At 33.8% G+C, this 18,206-nt stretch overlaps 2 protein-coding genes across 2 annotated transcripts; both read left to right on the top strand.

Moving 5' to 3' along the window:
* The first annotated feature begins 2,114 nt into the window (after nt 1-2,114).
* On the top strand, nt 2,115-6,482 carry LOC127078544 (uncharacterized). The gene is made up of 6 exons (XM_051018991.1): nt 2,115-2,558; nt 4,008-5,030; nt 5,462-5,547; nt 5,700-5,736; nt 5,879-6,330; nt 6,419-6,482. Exons 1-6 carry the CDS (start codon nt 2,115-2,117, stop codon nt 6,480-6,482), a joined length of 2,106 nt encoding a protein of 701 aa, XP_050874948.1.
* Nucleotides 6,483-16,557: 10,075 nt separating this feature from the next.
* LOC127078543 (F-box protein SKIP23-like) lies at nt 16,558-17,568 on the top strand. Its single transcript, XM_051018990.1, has one exon. It carries the CDS (start codon nt 16,558-16,560, stop codon nt 17,566-17,568), a length of 1,011 nt encoding a protein of 336 aa, XP_050874947.1.
* The last annotated feature ends 638 nt before the right edge of the window (nt 17,569-18,206 follow it).

The raw sequence follows: 18,206 nt of genomic DNA, 5'->3' as shown, positions 1-18,206 counted from the left end.
TAATATTCTATTATTATTACTATTGTTAATTATTAATGTAGAGTCAATTTAATAAAAATTATTATTATTAATTAAATATGATATTATTTATATTATTATTATTATTATTATTATTATTATTATTATTATTATTATTATTATTATTATTATTATTATTTATTCTTAATGTAGGATCAAGTAAATAACATGATTAAGGTTTTTATTCAAAGTTTTGTCATGATAACACGTGAATAGGGGTTTTGTTAAAAGTTCTCTCATGATAACACGTGAATAGGAGTTTTGTTAAAAGTTCTATCATGATAAGACGTGAATAGGGTTGCCAACTTGAATTTATATATATATATATATATTAAGATTAAGATATTAAGATTAACCTATGTTTACGGTTTCTCTGAGTATATTTAGGGTTTAGACATTATAAAGGGTTTCTCTTGTGAACAATTGCCAACTTGAATTTATATATATATATATATTAAGATTAATCATCCTATTCAATTTTTTCTCCATCATGATGATGAATAGTAAAACAAATGAAGGAAAAAGAATGGGCGTAGTTGAATTACCACAGGAAATCATTGAATTGATATCCAAAAGGTTGACTATCTACTCCGACTATCCCCTTGATTTTTAAAAAAAAAATGAGAGGTATGTGGCATTTTGGTTGAAACATATTTTGTTGTTTTTTTTATTTAAAAATAAACATATTTTACCTCGATTTTAATGTTGAATCTATATGTTCACATTCATTATTAGTCACCAATATCTTCAACCCTTTCCTTGAAGTAATCTTTGATATGACAATATATAGTTGTGTTAGAGAATTTGTTGGGTTAGATATACTCCAACATATTTAAGTGATTGTCTTTACTTTTATTTTATTGATACTCATAGCAAATGAAACAATTAAAGAAAATTATCATTCTTGAATTTTGAAAGATATTCTTTTACTAGAAGGAGTCAATGATAATCTTGAAATATAAAATCATTGACTAATATTAATAGTCATTAATATATCACAAAAATAAAAAAAATTTAAACTCATATGTCAAAATCATTTTTTAAAATATATTTTATCTTCATACACGTGAAGGTTCAGGTTTCAGGATTTTGTGTTCGTCGGCTTGATTGAAGAATGCATAAAGAGATTTAGTATGAAAGAATTCAAGGAAGAGTGAATTGGATGAAACTAGATTTCTGACCCGTGCTTCGTCAGATATATTAGAAATAAAACTATTTTTTTTACAATAGTTGATATTTAAATTTTTATTTGCATATAAAATTATCTTGCAGGCCATTTAGATTATGTATGCAATTATACTATTAATTTTTTAATGTGAAAGACAATAAATCAGAAAAAAAAAATACTATGATAATTTAAAATGTATAAATTTAAAGAAAGGAGTATTAATTAATAAAATAATATTATTAAATACTTCTTTGTAAATTATATTTAATGTTGTATCTATATGTTCACATTCATTATTAGTCACCAATATCTTCAATCCTTTCCTTGAAGTAACCTTTGATATGGCAATATATATTTGTGTTAGAAAATTTGTTGTGTTAGATATACTCCAACATGTTTAAGTGATTGTCTTTACTTTTATCGATAGTCATTGCAAATGAAACAACTAAAGAAAATTGACATTCTTGAATTTTGAAAGATATTCTTTTACTAGAAGGAGTCAATGATAATCTTGGGATATAAAATCATTGACTAATATTAATAGTCATTAATATATTACAAAAATAAAAAAATTTAAACTCATATATCAAGAGTGAATTGGATGAAACTAAAGTTCCTCTTCGTCATTTAATTGTCTATATTATGGTTATATAGACAAATTATCTAGTCGTGAGAAATTATAAATTTATCTATATTATGGTTAAATATTACTAATTGGATGAAACTAAATTATCTATATTATGGTTAAATATTACTAATTGGATGAAACTAAATTATCTATATTATGGTTAAATATTACTAATTGGATCATATTTAGGGTTTAGACATTATAAAGGGTTTCTCTTGTGAACCAGTTTCTAAACAGAATCATCCTATTCATTTTTTCTTCATCATGATGATGAATAGTAGAACAAATGAAGGAAAAAGAATGGGCGTAGCTGAATTACCACAGGAAATCATTGAATTGATATCCAAAAGGTTGACTATCTACTCCGACTATCTCCGATTCCGATGCGTATGTCGCACCTGGAATTCCTCTCTTCCCAAAACCCCTCTCCATCTACCACCTCAACTCCCATGGCTCATGCTTTCTCACAATTCCTTCTTCGACCTCACCGCCAACAAACTCCACCTCCTCAATCTCCCTCTATCTCGTATCTGCGGTTCTTCTTTTGGCTGGCTCGTCATTCTCCACCAAATCTCTGAGATTCGTCTTCTCAACCCTATAACACAAGTCACACTTTCTCTTCCTTCTCTCTACACTTTGCCAGAGTTGGTTAGAAAGCATTTGGATCATAATAATAACCGTTTCCTTAACAAAGTTGTCTTGTCGTCTAGCCCTTCGCGTAGCGACGACTTTGCTGCATTGGGCGTAGTTGAATTACCACAGGAAATCATTGAATTGATATCCAAAAGGTTGACTATCTACTCCGACTATCCCCTTGATTTTTAAAAAAAAAATGAGAGGTATGTGGCATTTTGGTTGAAACATATTTTGTTGTTTTTTTTATTTAAAAATAAACATATTTTACCTCGATTTTAATGTTGAATCTATATGTTCACATTCATTATTAGTCACCAATATCTTCAACCCTTTCCTTGAAGTAATCTTTGATATGACAATATATAGTTGTGTTAGAGAATTTGTTGGGTTAGATATACTCCAACATATTTAAGTGATTGTCTTTACTTTTATTTTATTGATACTCATAGCAAATGAAACAATTAAAGAAAATTATCATTCTTGAATTTTGAAAGATATTCTTTTACTAGAAGGAGTCAATGATAATCTTGAAATATAAAATCATTGACTAATATTAATAGTCATTAATATATCACAAAAATAAAAAAATTTAAACTCATATGTCAAAATCATTTTTAAAATATATTTTATCTTCATACACGTGAAGGTTCAGGTTTCAGGATTTTGTGTTCGTCGGCTTGATTGAAGAATGCATAAAGAGATTTAGTATGAAAGAATTCAAGGAAGAGTGAATTGGATGAAACTAGATTTCTGACCCGTGCTTCGTCAGATATATTAGAAATAAAACTATTTTTTTTACAATAGTTGATATTTAAATTTTTATTTGCATATAAAATTATCTTGCAGGCCATTTAGATTATGTATGCAATTATACTATTAATTTTTTAATGTGAAAGACAATAAATCAGAAAAAAAAATACTATGATAATTTAAAATGTATAAATTTAAAGAAAGGAGTATTAATTAATAAAATAATATTATTAAATACTTCTTTGTAAATTATATTTAATGTTGTATCTATATGTTCACATTCATTATTAGTCACCAATATCTTCAATCCTTTCCTTGAAGTAACCTTTGATATGGCAATATATATTTGTGTTAGAAAATTTGTTGTGTTAGATATACTCCAACATGTTTAAGTGATTGTCTTTACTTTTATCGATAGTCATTGCAAATGAAACAACTAAAGAAATTGACATTCTTGAATTTTGAAAGATATTCTTTTACTAGAAGGAGTCAATGATAATCTTGGGATATAAAATCATTGACTAATATTAATAGTCATTAATATATTACAAAAATAAAAAAATTTAAACTCATATATCAAGAGTGAATTGGATGAAACTAAAGTTCCTCTTCGTCATTTAATTGTCTATATTATGGTTATATAGACAAATTATCTAGTCGTGAGAAATTATAAATTTATCTATATTATGGTTAAATATTACTAATTGGATGAAACTAAATTATCTATATTATGGTTAAATATTACTAATTGGATGAAACTAAATTATCTATATTATGGTTAAATATTACTAATTGGATCATATTTAGGGTTTAGACATTATAAAGGGTTTCTCTTGTGAACCAGTTTCTAAACAGAATCATCCTATTCAATTTTTCTTCATCATGATGATGAATAGTAGAACAAATGAAGGAAAAAGAATGGGCGTAGCTGAATTACCACAGGAAATCATTGAATTGATATCCAAAAGGTTGACTATCTACTCCGACTATCTCCGATTCCGATGCGTATGTCGCACCTGGAATTCCTCTCTTCCCAAAACCCCTCTCCATCTACCACCTCAACTCCCATGGCTCATGCTTTCTCACAATTCCTTCTTCGACCTCACCGCCAACAAACTCCACCTCCTCAATCTCCCTCTATCTCGTATCTGCGGTTCTTCTTTTGGCTGGCTCGTCATTCTCCACCAAATCTCTGAGATTCGTCTTCTCAACCCTATAACACAAGTCACACTTTCTCTTCCTTCTCTCTACACTTTGCCAGAGTTGGTTAGAAAGCATTTGGATCATAATAATAACCGTTTCCTTAACAAAGTTGTCTTGTCGTCTAGCCCTTCGCGTAGCGACGACTTTGCTGCATTGGCCATTCTTAATCCTAGTGAGTTAGCATTCTGTAAAAAAAGCTACGATTCTTGGTTTCTCTTTAGTGTGAATGAAAATCACCTATGGATGGATGTTGTATCCAAAAACGGTTTGTTTTATGCTGTGAGCTCAGAAGGAATGATAGCGGTGTGTGATGTTGAAGGCTCTAAAGTCTCCATTATTAAGACGACAGACTCTATCAATTTATGGAATGCAATTTACTATGCTGTGTTTTCCGGGGAGGACATGTTGTTGGTTTATCGGTATTTACTAAAGAAAAATGTATCTCAGACAGAAAGGTTTCGAATTTTAAAGATGAATTGGAATGTGCTAAAGTGGGAAGAAATTCATAGTTTGGGCGAAAACATGTTGTTTGTAGGGCAAAAGTCTTGTGTTTCTTTTTCTGCTGCTGATTTTGTTGGATGTCGTCGAAATTGTATCTATTCTGTTAGGAAAGATGATATCACTATGGCAAAAATGACTTTTAACAGCGCATCTTAGACAGCGCTTTTAAAAGAAAGCGCTGTCTAAGGGTAAAATTAAAATAGCGCGCTGAAAATGTTCCAAGAAAATAATGAAAGCGCTGTCTAAGGGGGGGTCTTAGACAGCGCTTTTAAAAAGCGCTGTCTAAGACCCCCCCTTAGACAGCGCTTTTAGAAAGCGCTTTTAAATATAGACCTTAGACAGCGCTTTTGATAAAGCGCTGTCTAAGGTCTTTAAGTTTTAAAAAAAAATTAAAACCAAAAGCGCTGTCTAAGGGGGGGTTTAGAAAGCGCTTTTGGAAAGCGCTGTCTAAGGCCCCCCTTAGAAAGCGCTTTCCACAAAAGCGCTGTCTAAGGTGTAATTAAAATAAAATTTCAGACTTCATTTCTATTTTCGTTCTCTGTTCTTTTGTTTTCAAGCTTCAACCAGCGGCGACAACCCTAACGGCGAAAACCAGCGGCGACAACCCTAACGGCGAACACCAGCGAACACGAATACACTTGCGGTATGTTCTTCAATCTTTCTTCATTTCTATTGTTCATGTTATTACAACTGGTTTTTCAAGTACAGTACCCACCACTTCATACATTCTGCAGCGTCATTCCCTTATGCATCATTGTGAAGCTTTAGCTTTTAAGTAGCTGATTGTTGTACTAGTTCATATACAATTTTGATTGGAGTTGTGGTGACTAAGGTAGTATCTCACCATAAGTTAGTGCTTGACAATGTTCTTCATGTGCCCTCTATCACTAGGAACCTGATATCTGTCTCCAAATTTTCTGTTGATAACAATGTTGTTTTTGAGTTTAGGGTTGACAAATTGTGTGAAATGTCAGGTTTCTAAACAAGTTCTTATTGAGGGATTCCTTGATAATAATGGCTTGCACTGCCTTCCCAAGCTCTCATTGAAGCTCTCAGGGTTCAATTGCTTAAATAAATCCTTGCCTACACAGCTTGATGCTCAAGGCTACACTGTTGTCAAACCTAGTTTAGATGAGGTTTCCTCTTGTAATTCTTTGGCTGTATGGCATCATAGATTAGGTCATGCCAATTTCAATTCTGTCAAACAAATTCTCAGAAAGTGTAATGTTTCTCTACCTAATAAACATGATTCTTTGTTGTGTAAATCTTGCAATCTAGGCAAAGCTCATAGATTACATGACCCTACTTCAACTACTGTCTATGATAATGCCTTTGATATTATTTATTCTGACTTGTGGGGTCCCTCTCCTAATCCGTCTAGTCCTGGCTATAGATATTACATTGCCTTTGTAGATGGTCACACTAGGTATACTTGGTTATACTTTCTGAAACAAAAGTCAGAAGCTCTACAATCCTTTAAGCTATTTCATGTGTTTATTCAAACTCAATTTAAGACAACTATCAAGTCAGTCCAATCTGACTATGGAGGTAAACTTAGATCTTTCTCCAAGTTCTTAGTAGACCTAAGCATAAGTCACAGGCTTACCTGCTCACATACATCTCACCAAAGTGGATATGTAGAAAGAAAACACATTCACATAGTTGAAATGAGCCTCACCCTACTTGCTCATTCATCCATTCCTGTAACCTATTGGGATCATAGTTTTTCCACTGCAGTTTATTTGATCAATAGGTTACCATCATCCATACTCACTAAGTTTGATTCACCATACCATGCTCTTTATAACAAACATCCTAGCTATCAAACCTTGAAAGTGTTTACTTTAGTTATGTATTTTCGTCTGGATTAATTGTTTACTTTAATAAGTAGGAAAACCATGGATAAAACATGGATCTGTGCCGATCGAATGACCAAAGAGTACGAGAGTGGGGTTTTGGAATTCGTTAAGTATGCTGTTCAACACGCTGAAAACCCCAGACGAATGCATTGTCCTTGCTTGCGTTGTTGTTATATTGGTAAGGTTGACGCACATGGATTGAAATCGCATTTGCTGAGGCATGGAATTGATCAAAGTTATCAGTGTTGGATATTTCATGGTGAGAAAATTAACGAGAATGTTGAATCGAGTGGAAAAAGTAGTACGACCTATGCTTCATACGACAAAGACACGGAAACATACGATTGTGATCGAGTTGAAGAGATTGTAGAAGCACTGGAAGAAGATCTTCATGATTGTCCTGAAATGTTTGAGAGGATGGTAAGCGATGCAGAGAAACCGTTGTACAAAGGTTGCACTAAATTCTCAAGACTTTCTGCGGTATTAAAGTTGTACAACTTAAAGGCGGGCAATGGATGGTCGGATAAAAGTTTCACAGAGTTGTTGGCCCTTATGAGAGAAATGCTACCGGATGATAATGTTCTTCCTAATCGAACCTATGAGGCAAAAAAAATGTTGTGCTCTATTGGCATGAGCTATGATAAGATACATGCTTGTCCTAACGATTGCATTTTGTTTCGTAACGAATACGCAATGTTAAATGAGTGCCCTAAATGCGGTTTGTCTCGATATAAGAAAAGATTATCTCCCGCAAAAGTCTTATGGTATTTTCCGATAATTCCGAGATTTAGGCGCATGTTTCGTAGTGAAATCGATGCAAGACATCTTACTTGGCATGCAGATGAAAGAATTATTGATGGAATGTATCGGCATCCGGCTGATTCACCACAGTGGTCGAAGATTGATAATGATTATCCTGAGTTTGGATCAGAAGCAAGAAACCTTCGATTGGCATTATCTACTGATGGAATGAACCCACATGGTCTTCAAAGTATCTCACATACCACATGGCCTGTGATTCTTATGATTTATAACCTACCTCCGTGGCTATGTATGAAGCGTAAGTACATGATGTTATCTATGTTAATCTCTGGGCCTAAACAACCAGGGAATGACATTGACGTATACTTGACACCTCTGATCGAAGATTTAAAGATTTTGTGGGAGAACGGTGTGGAGGTTTATGATGGATATAGGAAAGAAAGTTTCAATTTGAGGGCGATGTTGTTTGGCACAATTAATGATTTTCCAGCATACGGGAATCTATCTGGGTATAGCATTAAAGGTCAACGTGCGTGTCCTGTTTGTGAAGACGGAACCGATACGATTCGATTGGAACTTTGCCAGAAGAATGTGTTTCTCGGTCATCGTAGATTCTTACATTCTAAACATCACTACCGTGGGTGGAGAAAAGCATTCAATGGAGACACCGAACATCGTAGAGCTCCACCCGCATTGTCAGGTGAACAAGTTTTTGAAAAGGTGAAAGATGTGCGTACTGAGTTTGGCAAGCCTTTTGCACATAAGATTGTGAAAGGTGGGTGGAAGAAAAGGTCGATATTTTTTGAATTGCCATATTGGAAGTCTTTGTACGTGAGACATTTTCTCGATGTTATGCATATTGAAAAAAACGTATTTGAAAGTGTTATCGGTACATTACTCAATATAAAAGGCAAGTCTAAGGATGGCCTTAAAGCAAGGGAGGACATGTTAAAAATGGGAATGAGAACTGAATTAGCACCCGTGAAGAAAGGAAGACGAACATATCTACCACCTGCTGCTTTTACTTTATCTAGAAAGGAGAAAAAAATTTTGTGTAAGTCTCTGAGTGAAGTTAAGGTTCCAGAAGGATACTCATCTGATATCAGAAGACTTGTTTCTATGAAAGACCTCAAGTTGAAGAATTTGAAGACACATGATTGCCATGTTATAATGGAACATTTTCTACCGATAGGTATACGTTCTATTTTGCCAGAAAAAGTAAGAAGTGCCATAACTAAATTGTGTTTTTTCTTTAGGTCAATTTGTAGTAAGGTGATCGATCCCGAGATCTTACCAACACTACAAAAAGAGATTGTAATTACCTTGTGTGAGCTTGAAATGTATTTTCCTCCGTCTTTTTTTGACATAATGGTTCATTTAGTTGTTCATCTTGTGAAAGAGACACAGTTGTGTGGACCAGCATATATGAGATGGATGTACCCTGCTGAACGGTACATGAAAATATTAAAAGGGTACGTGAAATCCCGAAGTCGACCAGAGGGTTGTATTGTTGAACGATACATTGTTGAAGAAGCTGTTGAGTTTTGTACTGAATATTTGTCTAACGTTCAATCGATTGGACTCCCCAGAGCTCAGATTTTCGACAAAATGGAAGGTAAAAAATTAATTGGGAATAAAATTGTGACAATATCAAGGGATGAACGGGATCAAGTTCATTTGTATGTTCTGCACAATAATAATGAGGTTGAGCCATATGTTGAAATGCACAAGGATGTACTCCGAATGTTAAATCCGAACAGAAATGAAAATTGGATAGTTATAGAGCACAATCAAAGTTTCATACAATGGTTGAAGGATCATATTTATTTGAAGCGCTCTTCAGATCCTTCTTCGGTAACAGAAAGGTTGAGATGTTTGGCGTATGGTCCAAGTTTGCATGTGTTTTCTCATAGCGCATATTCAATTAATGGATACACATTTTATACCAAAGAACAAGATGATAAGAGTACTATGCAAAATAGTGGTGTCACCGTGCTAGCTGAAGCAATGCATATATCAAGTATGAAGGACTTAAACCCAAATATGCAAATTTGTCATATTTTGGAGTTATAGAGCATATTTGGGTGTTTGATTACGAGAAGTTTCAGATTCCCATCTTTGGTTGCAAGTGGGTGAGTAGTAGTGGCATACAAATGGATAAGTCTGGATTTTTGCAAGTTGATTTTACTAGGGTGGGGTACAAAGATGAACCTTTTATTCTAGCATCTCAAGCTAAACAAGTGTTCTATGTGAATGACCCGAAGAGTACAAAATGGTCTATAGTGCTTTTCTCTAACAAAGTGACTGATGATAGCGGTGTCGATCAATGTGATATTGATGTTGAGAATGAGTCATGCATTAGACGGAATGAGTTGAATAGAAATGATGAAGTTGAGGATCTTATACCGGATGAGTCATATATAAGAAACGATCATAATGAGGGAATTTGGATCAATTCATCCGTACGCATTGCTAAGAAACAAGTGATTAATATTCCAACAAAGAAAAGAAAGAGATGTTAGTGACTTAGGTAAATTATCCATGGTTTCTTTATGTTTTTTTTTTCATTTGTTTTGATTATAAGTTATATGTGGTAATGCATGATTTCATTATATTTTTGTATTCAATTGCTTTGATTATAAGTTATATCTGATAATGCATGATTTCTTTATTTTTTTGTTTTCAATTGTTTTGATTATAAGTTATATTTGATATTTGATGGTTTCCTTGGTTTATTACAGGTTAGACATGGCTGATGACCAACATGAGGAAGTTAGTAAAGTATCCGCGGAAGAAGAAATCCGAAGAGGCATCACAGTAATGCGAAGGGTGGTCCAAGGAAGATCTCGAGGCATCATACTAGATGTCTCTTGGAACAACCAGGGACAACTTATAGAACCTAATGGGCATACCTTAACTAGTTTCATCGGTGCACTAGTAAGGAATGAAATTCCCATTACGTGTGATGATTGGAGAAATAAAGAGTTGAAAGAGTCCAAAGAAAAAATTTGGAGTGAGATAAAGGTACAATCATTTGGCCCTTAATTATACCGTATCAATTATATTTTTTCAATTACCGATACTAACTATCAATCTGTATGTTTTTCTTAGCGATGTTTTAACATCGAAGAAGAAAGAAGAGGGTTTTGCATGAAATTGGCCGGAAAGCTTCTTAGAGGGTTTCGGACATTTTTATCATCCAAGTTCCTTAAGGATGCGGATGGTAATTTTGTGGATGCGGAGCTTCCTAGAAAATATGAAAGTTTGATATCGGCTGAAGAATGGGAAGCTTTCAAATCCAAAAGACAAGATCCGACTTTTCAAAGAATAAGTGCTACGAATCGGGAAAGAGCATCGAGTCCCGCATATCCGTACCGAAAAGGACGTGTCGGATATGGACGCTTAGAACAATCCATGGTAAGTATTTATAAATTGCGAAAACAAATTTGTTCATCATATATTAGTTTTATCTGATCAAATTGTATGACTTAATGTGTAGCTGCAGAAGGAGGAAAGTTCAGAAACATCTCTTCCTGCACATGTTTGTGGAAGGAAGCCCGTGTGGGCAAATCCGGAGTTCCTCAAGAAGACGTTTTAAACGTATACCAGAAATGTGTAAGTATAACATTTTTTCATTAATTGAATAACATTTTTATACACAAATATTTGACAAGTATACGGTATTCATCTGATTTTTCAGGAGGAGCTATCTCAGACTCTATCTCCCGATGATACTAAGAACATACTTAGTCGGGCATTAGATGTCCCTGAGTATTCTGGTCGGGTGAGGGGTAAGGGATTTGGAGTCACTCCGACCTCCCTCAGTGTTAGAAAAGGAAAGGCTCCTAGTAATCGGGAGCTTCATGCAAGATTGGAAGCCATGCAAGCTGAGCTTGATGCACTGAGGAGAGAAAGAGAGGCTAGCGCCTCAACGGTATACAGAGATGCTTCGGACAAAAACAGTATCAACTGTACCTTTCAGCCGAACATTCCAGAGGTAATTACATATAATTGTCTTAAATTGAACTGTTTGCTTAAATTATGTATTTGACATATATACACATTAACGATTTCTTGTTATTATTGGTTTTAGGGCATTTCCCATTGTCAGCTGTATTTGTCGTCACCACACTATCGGATGGTTGGCAAGGGAAAAGTGCATAACGTTAGCGGAGTATTACTCCACACTAGAGAGCTCCCTGCTGGATGTTTGAAGGTATCAGTTGATATTGCAGTTGACCCGAATGCATTATTACCATATCCTAGCGATGATTCGGATGCAACAACGGTGCACGAAGCAGTAGGTTCGTTTGTTGCATGGCCGACAAACCTCATATGCGTAGGATATGAGGTATGCTTAAAACTTATGTTAACTTTAATGTGTATATTCAAAGTTTAAAATTTATGCTTAAAATTTTACTTACATATTTTCCTTGATTATGTTAAATAGACTCCCACAAAATCCAAATCAAGAAAAGAGGTAATATACAATTATATGACATATATTCATGGAAGTTGTTACATTCTTAATTTGATCTAACTATTTATATGACATGTAGGTTCAAGAAAATGAGGTTAGCAATGCCTCCGCACAACAAATAAAGGAGGTTAAGAACGCCTCCGCACGGGTAAAAAGTTCTGGTGCTAAGAAGACCGTAGCTAGGAAAAAACCTACCACCAAGTATAGGTCGTGCCTCAGGACATTTATAGAGATGACCGATATACCGACCGGAGGTGTTCGGACTATACATATGGAGGAAGGGATTTTCGGCTTTGCTCACGACCAAATGATTGGTAATGAAGACTTCATGCAAGTATTTGGTCATGAAGAAATCGGCGTCAACGTTGTCAATACATATATTAGGTAAATCCGGTCTACTTTGTTTTATTAATTCGGTTTACTTTATGTTAATCCGGTTTACTTTATGTTTCAAAAGAGGTGTTAATGATGTTTTTATATTAGGTTTTTGTATGACAAAATGATGCGCCCCAATGATTTGGACCAGTCATTCGGATTCTTAGCACCAGCGAGCATCAACTTAGGTGCAATCTTAAATAACCCGGATTCCGTGACGGAGTACGTTCTTCGGATCCTCAATGACAATAAAAATGCGGAGAAGTTGTTTTTTATACCGTTTAATACCGGGTTAGCATTTCATTCTAAATTCATATTTTATAATTATTTTCCAAGTTACCATCTAACATTTGCCTAATCATTACAGTGGACATTGGTTGTTGCTCGCAATCAATCCTATCCGAGAAATTGTGTATTATCTTGACTCGTTAGGAAATGATTGGACAACATACCCGGATATGAAGCGCCTAATTGACACGTAAGTGAGAATGTTCAAAATTTTTCTTAGTTTATGTTAATTGTTCTAATTGCTTCATTTTTATTTTATTAGCATCCTACAAGCTTTTCGGGCCCAACGAGATATCCAAACCTCAAGGAGGGGCGCCAACCGCATTACATGGATTAAAGTGGCGGTATATTTTTAATTACCACATTTTTTATTATATTAGTGATGACACTTGATAAAACTTAGGATTTATAATCCATATTTTTTTTCATGTAGTGTCCTCAACAACGTAATCAAATAGATTGCGGGTATTTCGTGTTGAGGTTTATGCGGGATACTCTTGCTTTGGGCCGATTAGTGATTCCCACCGATGTATGTATTACTAACTTATGAGTTAATTTTATATTTACACATATCTCATATAATTAAATAGTTGGAATTAATTCAAAATATTTTTTGCTTCATATGTAGTACTTTGAGGAATTCAAGTGTGCATTTTATACAAAGGATCAAGTGGACGAAATCAAAGAGGAGTGGTGTCAATTCATGATAGAGCTCAAAGTTTTTTCATAAATTTGTGTAATTTTGTAGTATATTTGTAATATATGTAATGACTTGTAAATGTGTACATAAATTTCGAGTATAGGTAATGACTTGTAAATGTGTACATAAATTTGTATATATTTTGATACATTTAAGGCAAAATTGGTTTGAATTGGGATATATATATTTGTTAGCCAAAAATTGGTAGAAAAAAGGCCAAAATGGCATGTATAAAATGTGATTCTGTCTGTCAAAATCTGGTTGAAAACAGGTAGAAATTCTGGTTTATAAACCTGGAAAAAATGTGGTTTAAAACAAAAGCTACAAAAATTTTCGTATACATTAGACAGCGCTTTTGGAAAAAGCGCTGTCTAAGGGGGGGCTTAGAAAGCGCTTTAGGCAAAAGCGCTGTCTAAGGGGGGGGCTTAGACAGCGCTTTTTGAAAAGCGCTGTCTAAGCCCCCCCCTTAGACAGCGCTTTTGCCTAAAGCGCTGTCTAAGGTATACCTAAAAAAATTAAAATAGGGGGGCTTAGACAGCGCTTTTCAAAAAGCGCTGTCTAAGCCCCCCTATTTTAATTTTTTTAGGTATACCTTAGACAGCGCTTTTGCCAAAAGCGCTGTCTAAGGTATACCTAAAAAAATTAAAATAGGAGGGTCTTAGAAAGCGCTTTAGGCCAAAGCGCTGTCTAAGGGGGGGGCTTAGACAGCGCTTTTAAGATTTCAAAAAGCGCTGTCTAAACCTTTAGCAGCGGTGGTTTAGACAGCGCTTTAAAGCGCTGTCTAAGGCTAAAAAAAGCGCTGTCTAAGGTCTTGTTTGGCGTAGTGTATTAGCATCTTTAGTTTATCAAATAACAGCATTGAGTTATGGCCTCATTATCCACTAAATATAGATCGTAGTTTGGGATGTCCAATTTGGATTACACCAAATCCGGGATGACCGAAAAATTGTCTTGTTAAACACTTTGCTTACTATTATAATATATTGACTATAGCTTAAATACTTTGGTTTGTGTTCTCTTTTTTAATGGTAATGACTTTTCAAAGTGATATGTATTAGAGAGATCTAGGTTGCAGCATAGCAAGATTATGGTGTTATTGCACTAATCTTGCTTACTTTAAACACACTAACATAGCGTATATACGTGTGTGTTTGTGTGATATTCTTTTATATACTAAAATATGTTATTCTTGTCTCTCATCGGTGTTTTATTAAAGGAGTTTCAATTAATGGATGATGAACAAGTTAAAACACATATATTCTTATATATTCTTTTATGCGGGGTGGTTCTATTTTTTTTTAAAGATTCAGGACAAATAATAAAAATGGATCTCTAATAAAAATTATAATTTTTTAAAAATGAATAACTTTTTATTACTCAAATAAAAAATGTTATTGTATTCACTTTATTAAATTCTTGTATTCGTCAGCATTGACATTAGTTATAACTACTTCCTTCTCCAACTCAAACACAACGAAAACAAACAGTATTAGGATCAACCTTGATATAAACATTTTCACAAGTGATAATTATCAAATTAAGATTATAAACTAACTATGGTAAAAAAATTTAGACAAGAGAATATTTTTACATAAGCAAGAACCATGTAATGATCAAACCTAAAAATGTATAACAAGGAAAATTGAATCCACAACCTTTACAACCATGTTTAAAAATCAATCTTCTATTGTTTGGTCAATGACAAACTCATATTTATTTTCATTTTATAATTTATTTAATAGATAATTAAATATATATTTCTCTTATTTTAAAACAAAATGAGACCCCTTAATTTGGAGGGCTAAGGACCTTCTTGCCCTTGCTCAGGGTCGGTCCTGCTCTTATGTTGTGGGAATAATATTTGTAGCAGATATAGAAAATATAATATTAAGTGAAATCTTTGTATATGCTTCTCAAGAGTTTAAATGTCAATATTATTTTAAAAAATAATGTCATGAAATTGCATGTTGAATTGTAACTCTTTGTGTTGAAGCAGGTAGTGTTCGACATAAACAAGGATGTGTCGAAACATGTATTTTGCGTCGAGTTGTATTAGATGTTGAAGTGTCGAAGCAGGTTGTTTGACACAGGATTTCTACTTAGACTAAAAATAGGTATTTTTGGTCTTTGTAATTTTTGGGTTTTAACTTAGGGAGCAAGCTAGCTCAATTATAAATAGATGGAGTAACCCATATTTTCGTAACAATCTTATAATCACTTGCAGTTGCTTACAATGATAGGGGTTACTCTCTATATTTATAGATTGGATTTGCTTATTCTCTATTTATAGATTGCGTTTGCTTGCTCCTTAAGAAAAACTCAAATACCTAATTTTACTAACACTGCAAAATTGGGTCTACGTAAAAAAAATCTATGTTTCTACCACACCATTGTATATACTGAATTTTTGATATATTTGGTAACCAAATTTATAACCTTACCACCAAATTTAAAAAAAAAATTGGAATGCTCTGTGTATTTTATCGACTATTTTAAAAAATCTAATAAAAACTCTCAATCATTATATTAATTTTTTAAAAATATACAGTAAAAATACATCAATAAAATTGTATTATATCGGATATATCTAAAAAAATTCGGTATAACCCATAAATTTGATGTTACATTTAAAAATAAAAGGATAAAATTGATTTGATTTTCTGAAAAATAATCTACGAAGCCCAAATAAAACGGTCCTAGTACAAAAAAATATATATTTATTTTCTTCACATTAGAAGCACAATTTTCCAAAACCTATCTTCTGAAATAGAGTTGGACGAAGCGTGCATTACACTGTAACGCGGCAAAGTAAGAAACACATATTTTTGATCTTATTCATTTATATATATTGAAATGTGTTAGGGTTTGAATTGCTCTTCTTTTCTTTATTATTTCTCTGCTCTAATTATTAGTTGATCCTATTTAGGGTTTACAGTATTGATTCAAGTTAATTGACTCTAAATTATTATGTAATTTTAATTTCACAACTTAGTAGTTAATTTCCCGGTCCAGAAAGATAGGTATTTTTGTGAATTTCTTGATTTTGATTACTGTTATTATGTTTGTTGTGGACAATTTTCTAAATAAAATCATATTTGTTGAGTCAGGTTAATGGCTTTATATGAGAAGCAATCGAGGATCAGAACAAGTCTTGGTGTTCCTCCATTCCCAATAAAAGAGGGGAAAATAATGGGCGTGGGGTGGGCGGAATTACCACAAGAAATCATTGAATTAATATCCAAAAAACTGACAATCTACTTCGACTATCTCCGATTCCGATGCGTCTGTCGCAGCGTTCCTGAAACCCCTCTCCATCTACCACCTCAATTCCCATTGCTCATGCTTTGTCCTAAATCCTTCTTGGACCCATCCACCAACAAACTCCACCACCTCAATCTCCCTTTATCTTCTTCTCACCGCACTCGTATCTGCGGTTCCTCCTATGGCTGGCTCGTCATTCTCCACGAAATCTCCGAGGTTCGTCTTCTCAACCCTATAACATGCGTCACACTTTCTCTTCCTTCTCTCTACACTTTGCCAAAGTTTGTTAGAAAGCGTTTGAAATGTAATAGTAACTCATTCCTTAATAAAGTTGTCTTATCGTCTAGCCCCTCGCTTAGCAGCGACTTTGTTGCATTCGCCATTCTTAATTCTAGTGCGTTAGCATTCTATAGAAAAGGCCACGATTCCTGGGTTCTCTTCAATGTGAACGGATATCACGTATGGATGGACGTTGTATCCAAAAACAATTTGTTTTATGCTGTGAGCATGGAAGGAACGATAGCAGTGTGCGATGTTGAAGGTCCTCGAGTCTCCATTATCGAGACGACAAACTCTGTCAATTTAGGGAATCAAATTTACTATGTTGTATTTTCCGGGGAGGACATGTTGTTGGTCTCTTCGTATCAGACAGCGTGGTTTCTAATTTTAAAGATGAATTGGAATACCCTAAAGTGGGAAAAAATTCAAACATTGGGCGGAAAGATGTTGTTTCTAGAGTCGAGGTCTTCTTTTTCTTTTTCTGCTACTGATTTTGCTAGATGTCCTCCCAAACTTATCTATTTCACTAACGATGTTTCTAGCAAAGACGAATTGGGCATCTTTAGTTTATCATACGAAAGCATTAAGCTGTTGGCCGGTTATCCACTAGTTACAGATCGTCGTTTAGGATATCCAATTTGGGTTACACCAAGTCTGTGATGAGCTAAAAGTCTGAATGATGTAAGTTTAGCTAACTGCTACTTGTTTATTTGTATATTTTATGAGTTCCCTCCTTTGGTCTGTATTCCTTTCATAGTGATATTACCAAGATCATGGTTGCAGAAGCATAGCAAGATTATTGGTATTATGGCGGTAACCTTGTTTAGTTTAAACTTGACTTGTATGTGTCTCTGTAAATACTTTGGTGAATTTGGTAACGATTCAATTTTGAAGTAGATAATGTTTTATGCTTGACGAAGATGTCATTTCCAACGTTTTAAAAAATTTGAAAATTTTAACTTGTATATGATTATTGATATCCGGTAATATTATTGGCTCTATTTTCTTTAAAAAACCAAACTTAAATACTTTACTACAAATATTTTAACTTTGAAAACAAGTTAATTTATAATTGAATGGAGTTTTCTGAGAGTACTAAGTCATATATATGCTAAATGATGATATATAAAACACAGAGACATATTTAACCTTAACATAAATGCTCATCGCGATTTTGTTATTGGTCATTTGTTTTCATCTTTTTTTTTCTTTGTTGATATTGTTATTAAATTGGAGGTTGCGATCACCGTCGCCTTCGTTCAATACCTCATTTTTGGTTTTAAGATTGACGTCGTCTA

Source organism: Lathyrus oleraceus, chromosome 5 (assembly GCF_024323335.1).
Source record: "Lathyrus oleraceus cultivar Zhongwan6 chromosome 5, CAAS_Psat_ZW6_1.0, whole genome shotgun sequence".
Lineage (NCBI taxonomy): Eukaryota > Viridiplantae > Streptophyta > Magnoliopsida > Fabales > Fabaceae > Lathyrus > Lathyrus oleraceus.
This window is presented reverse-complemented; position numbering and strand designations above follow the sequence as displayed.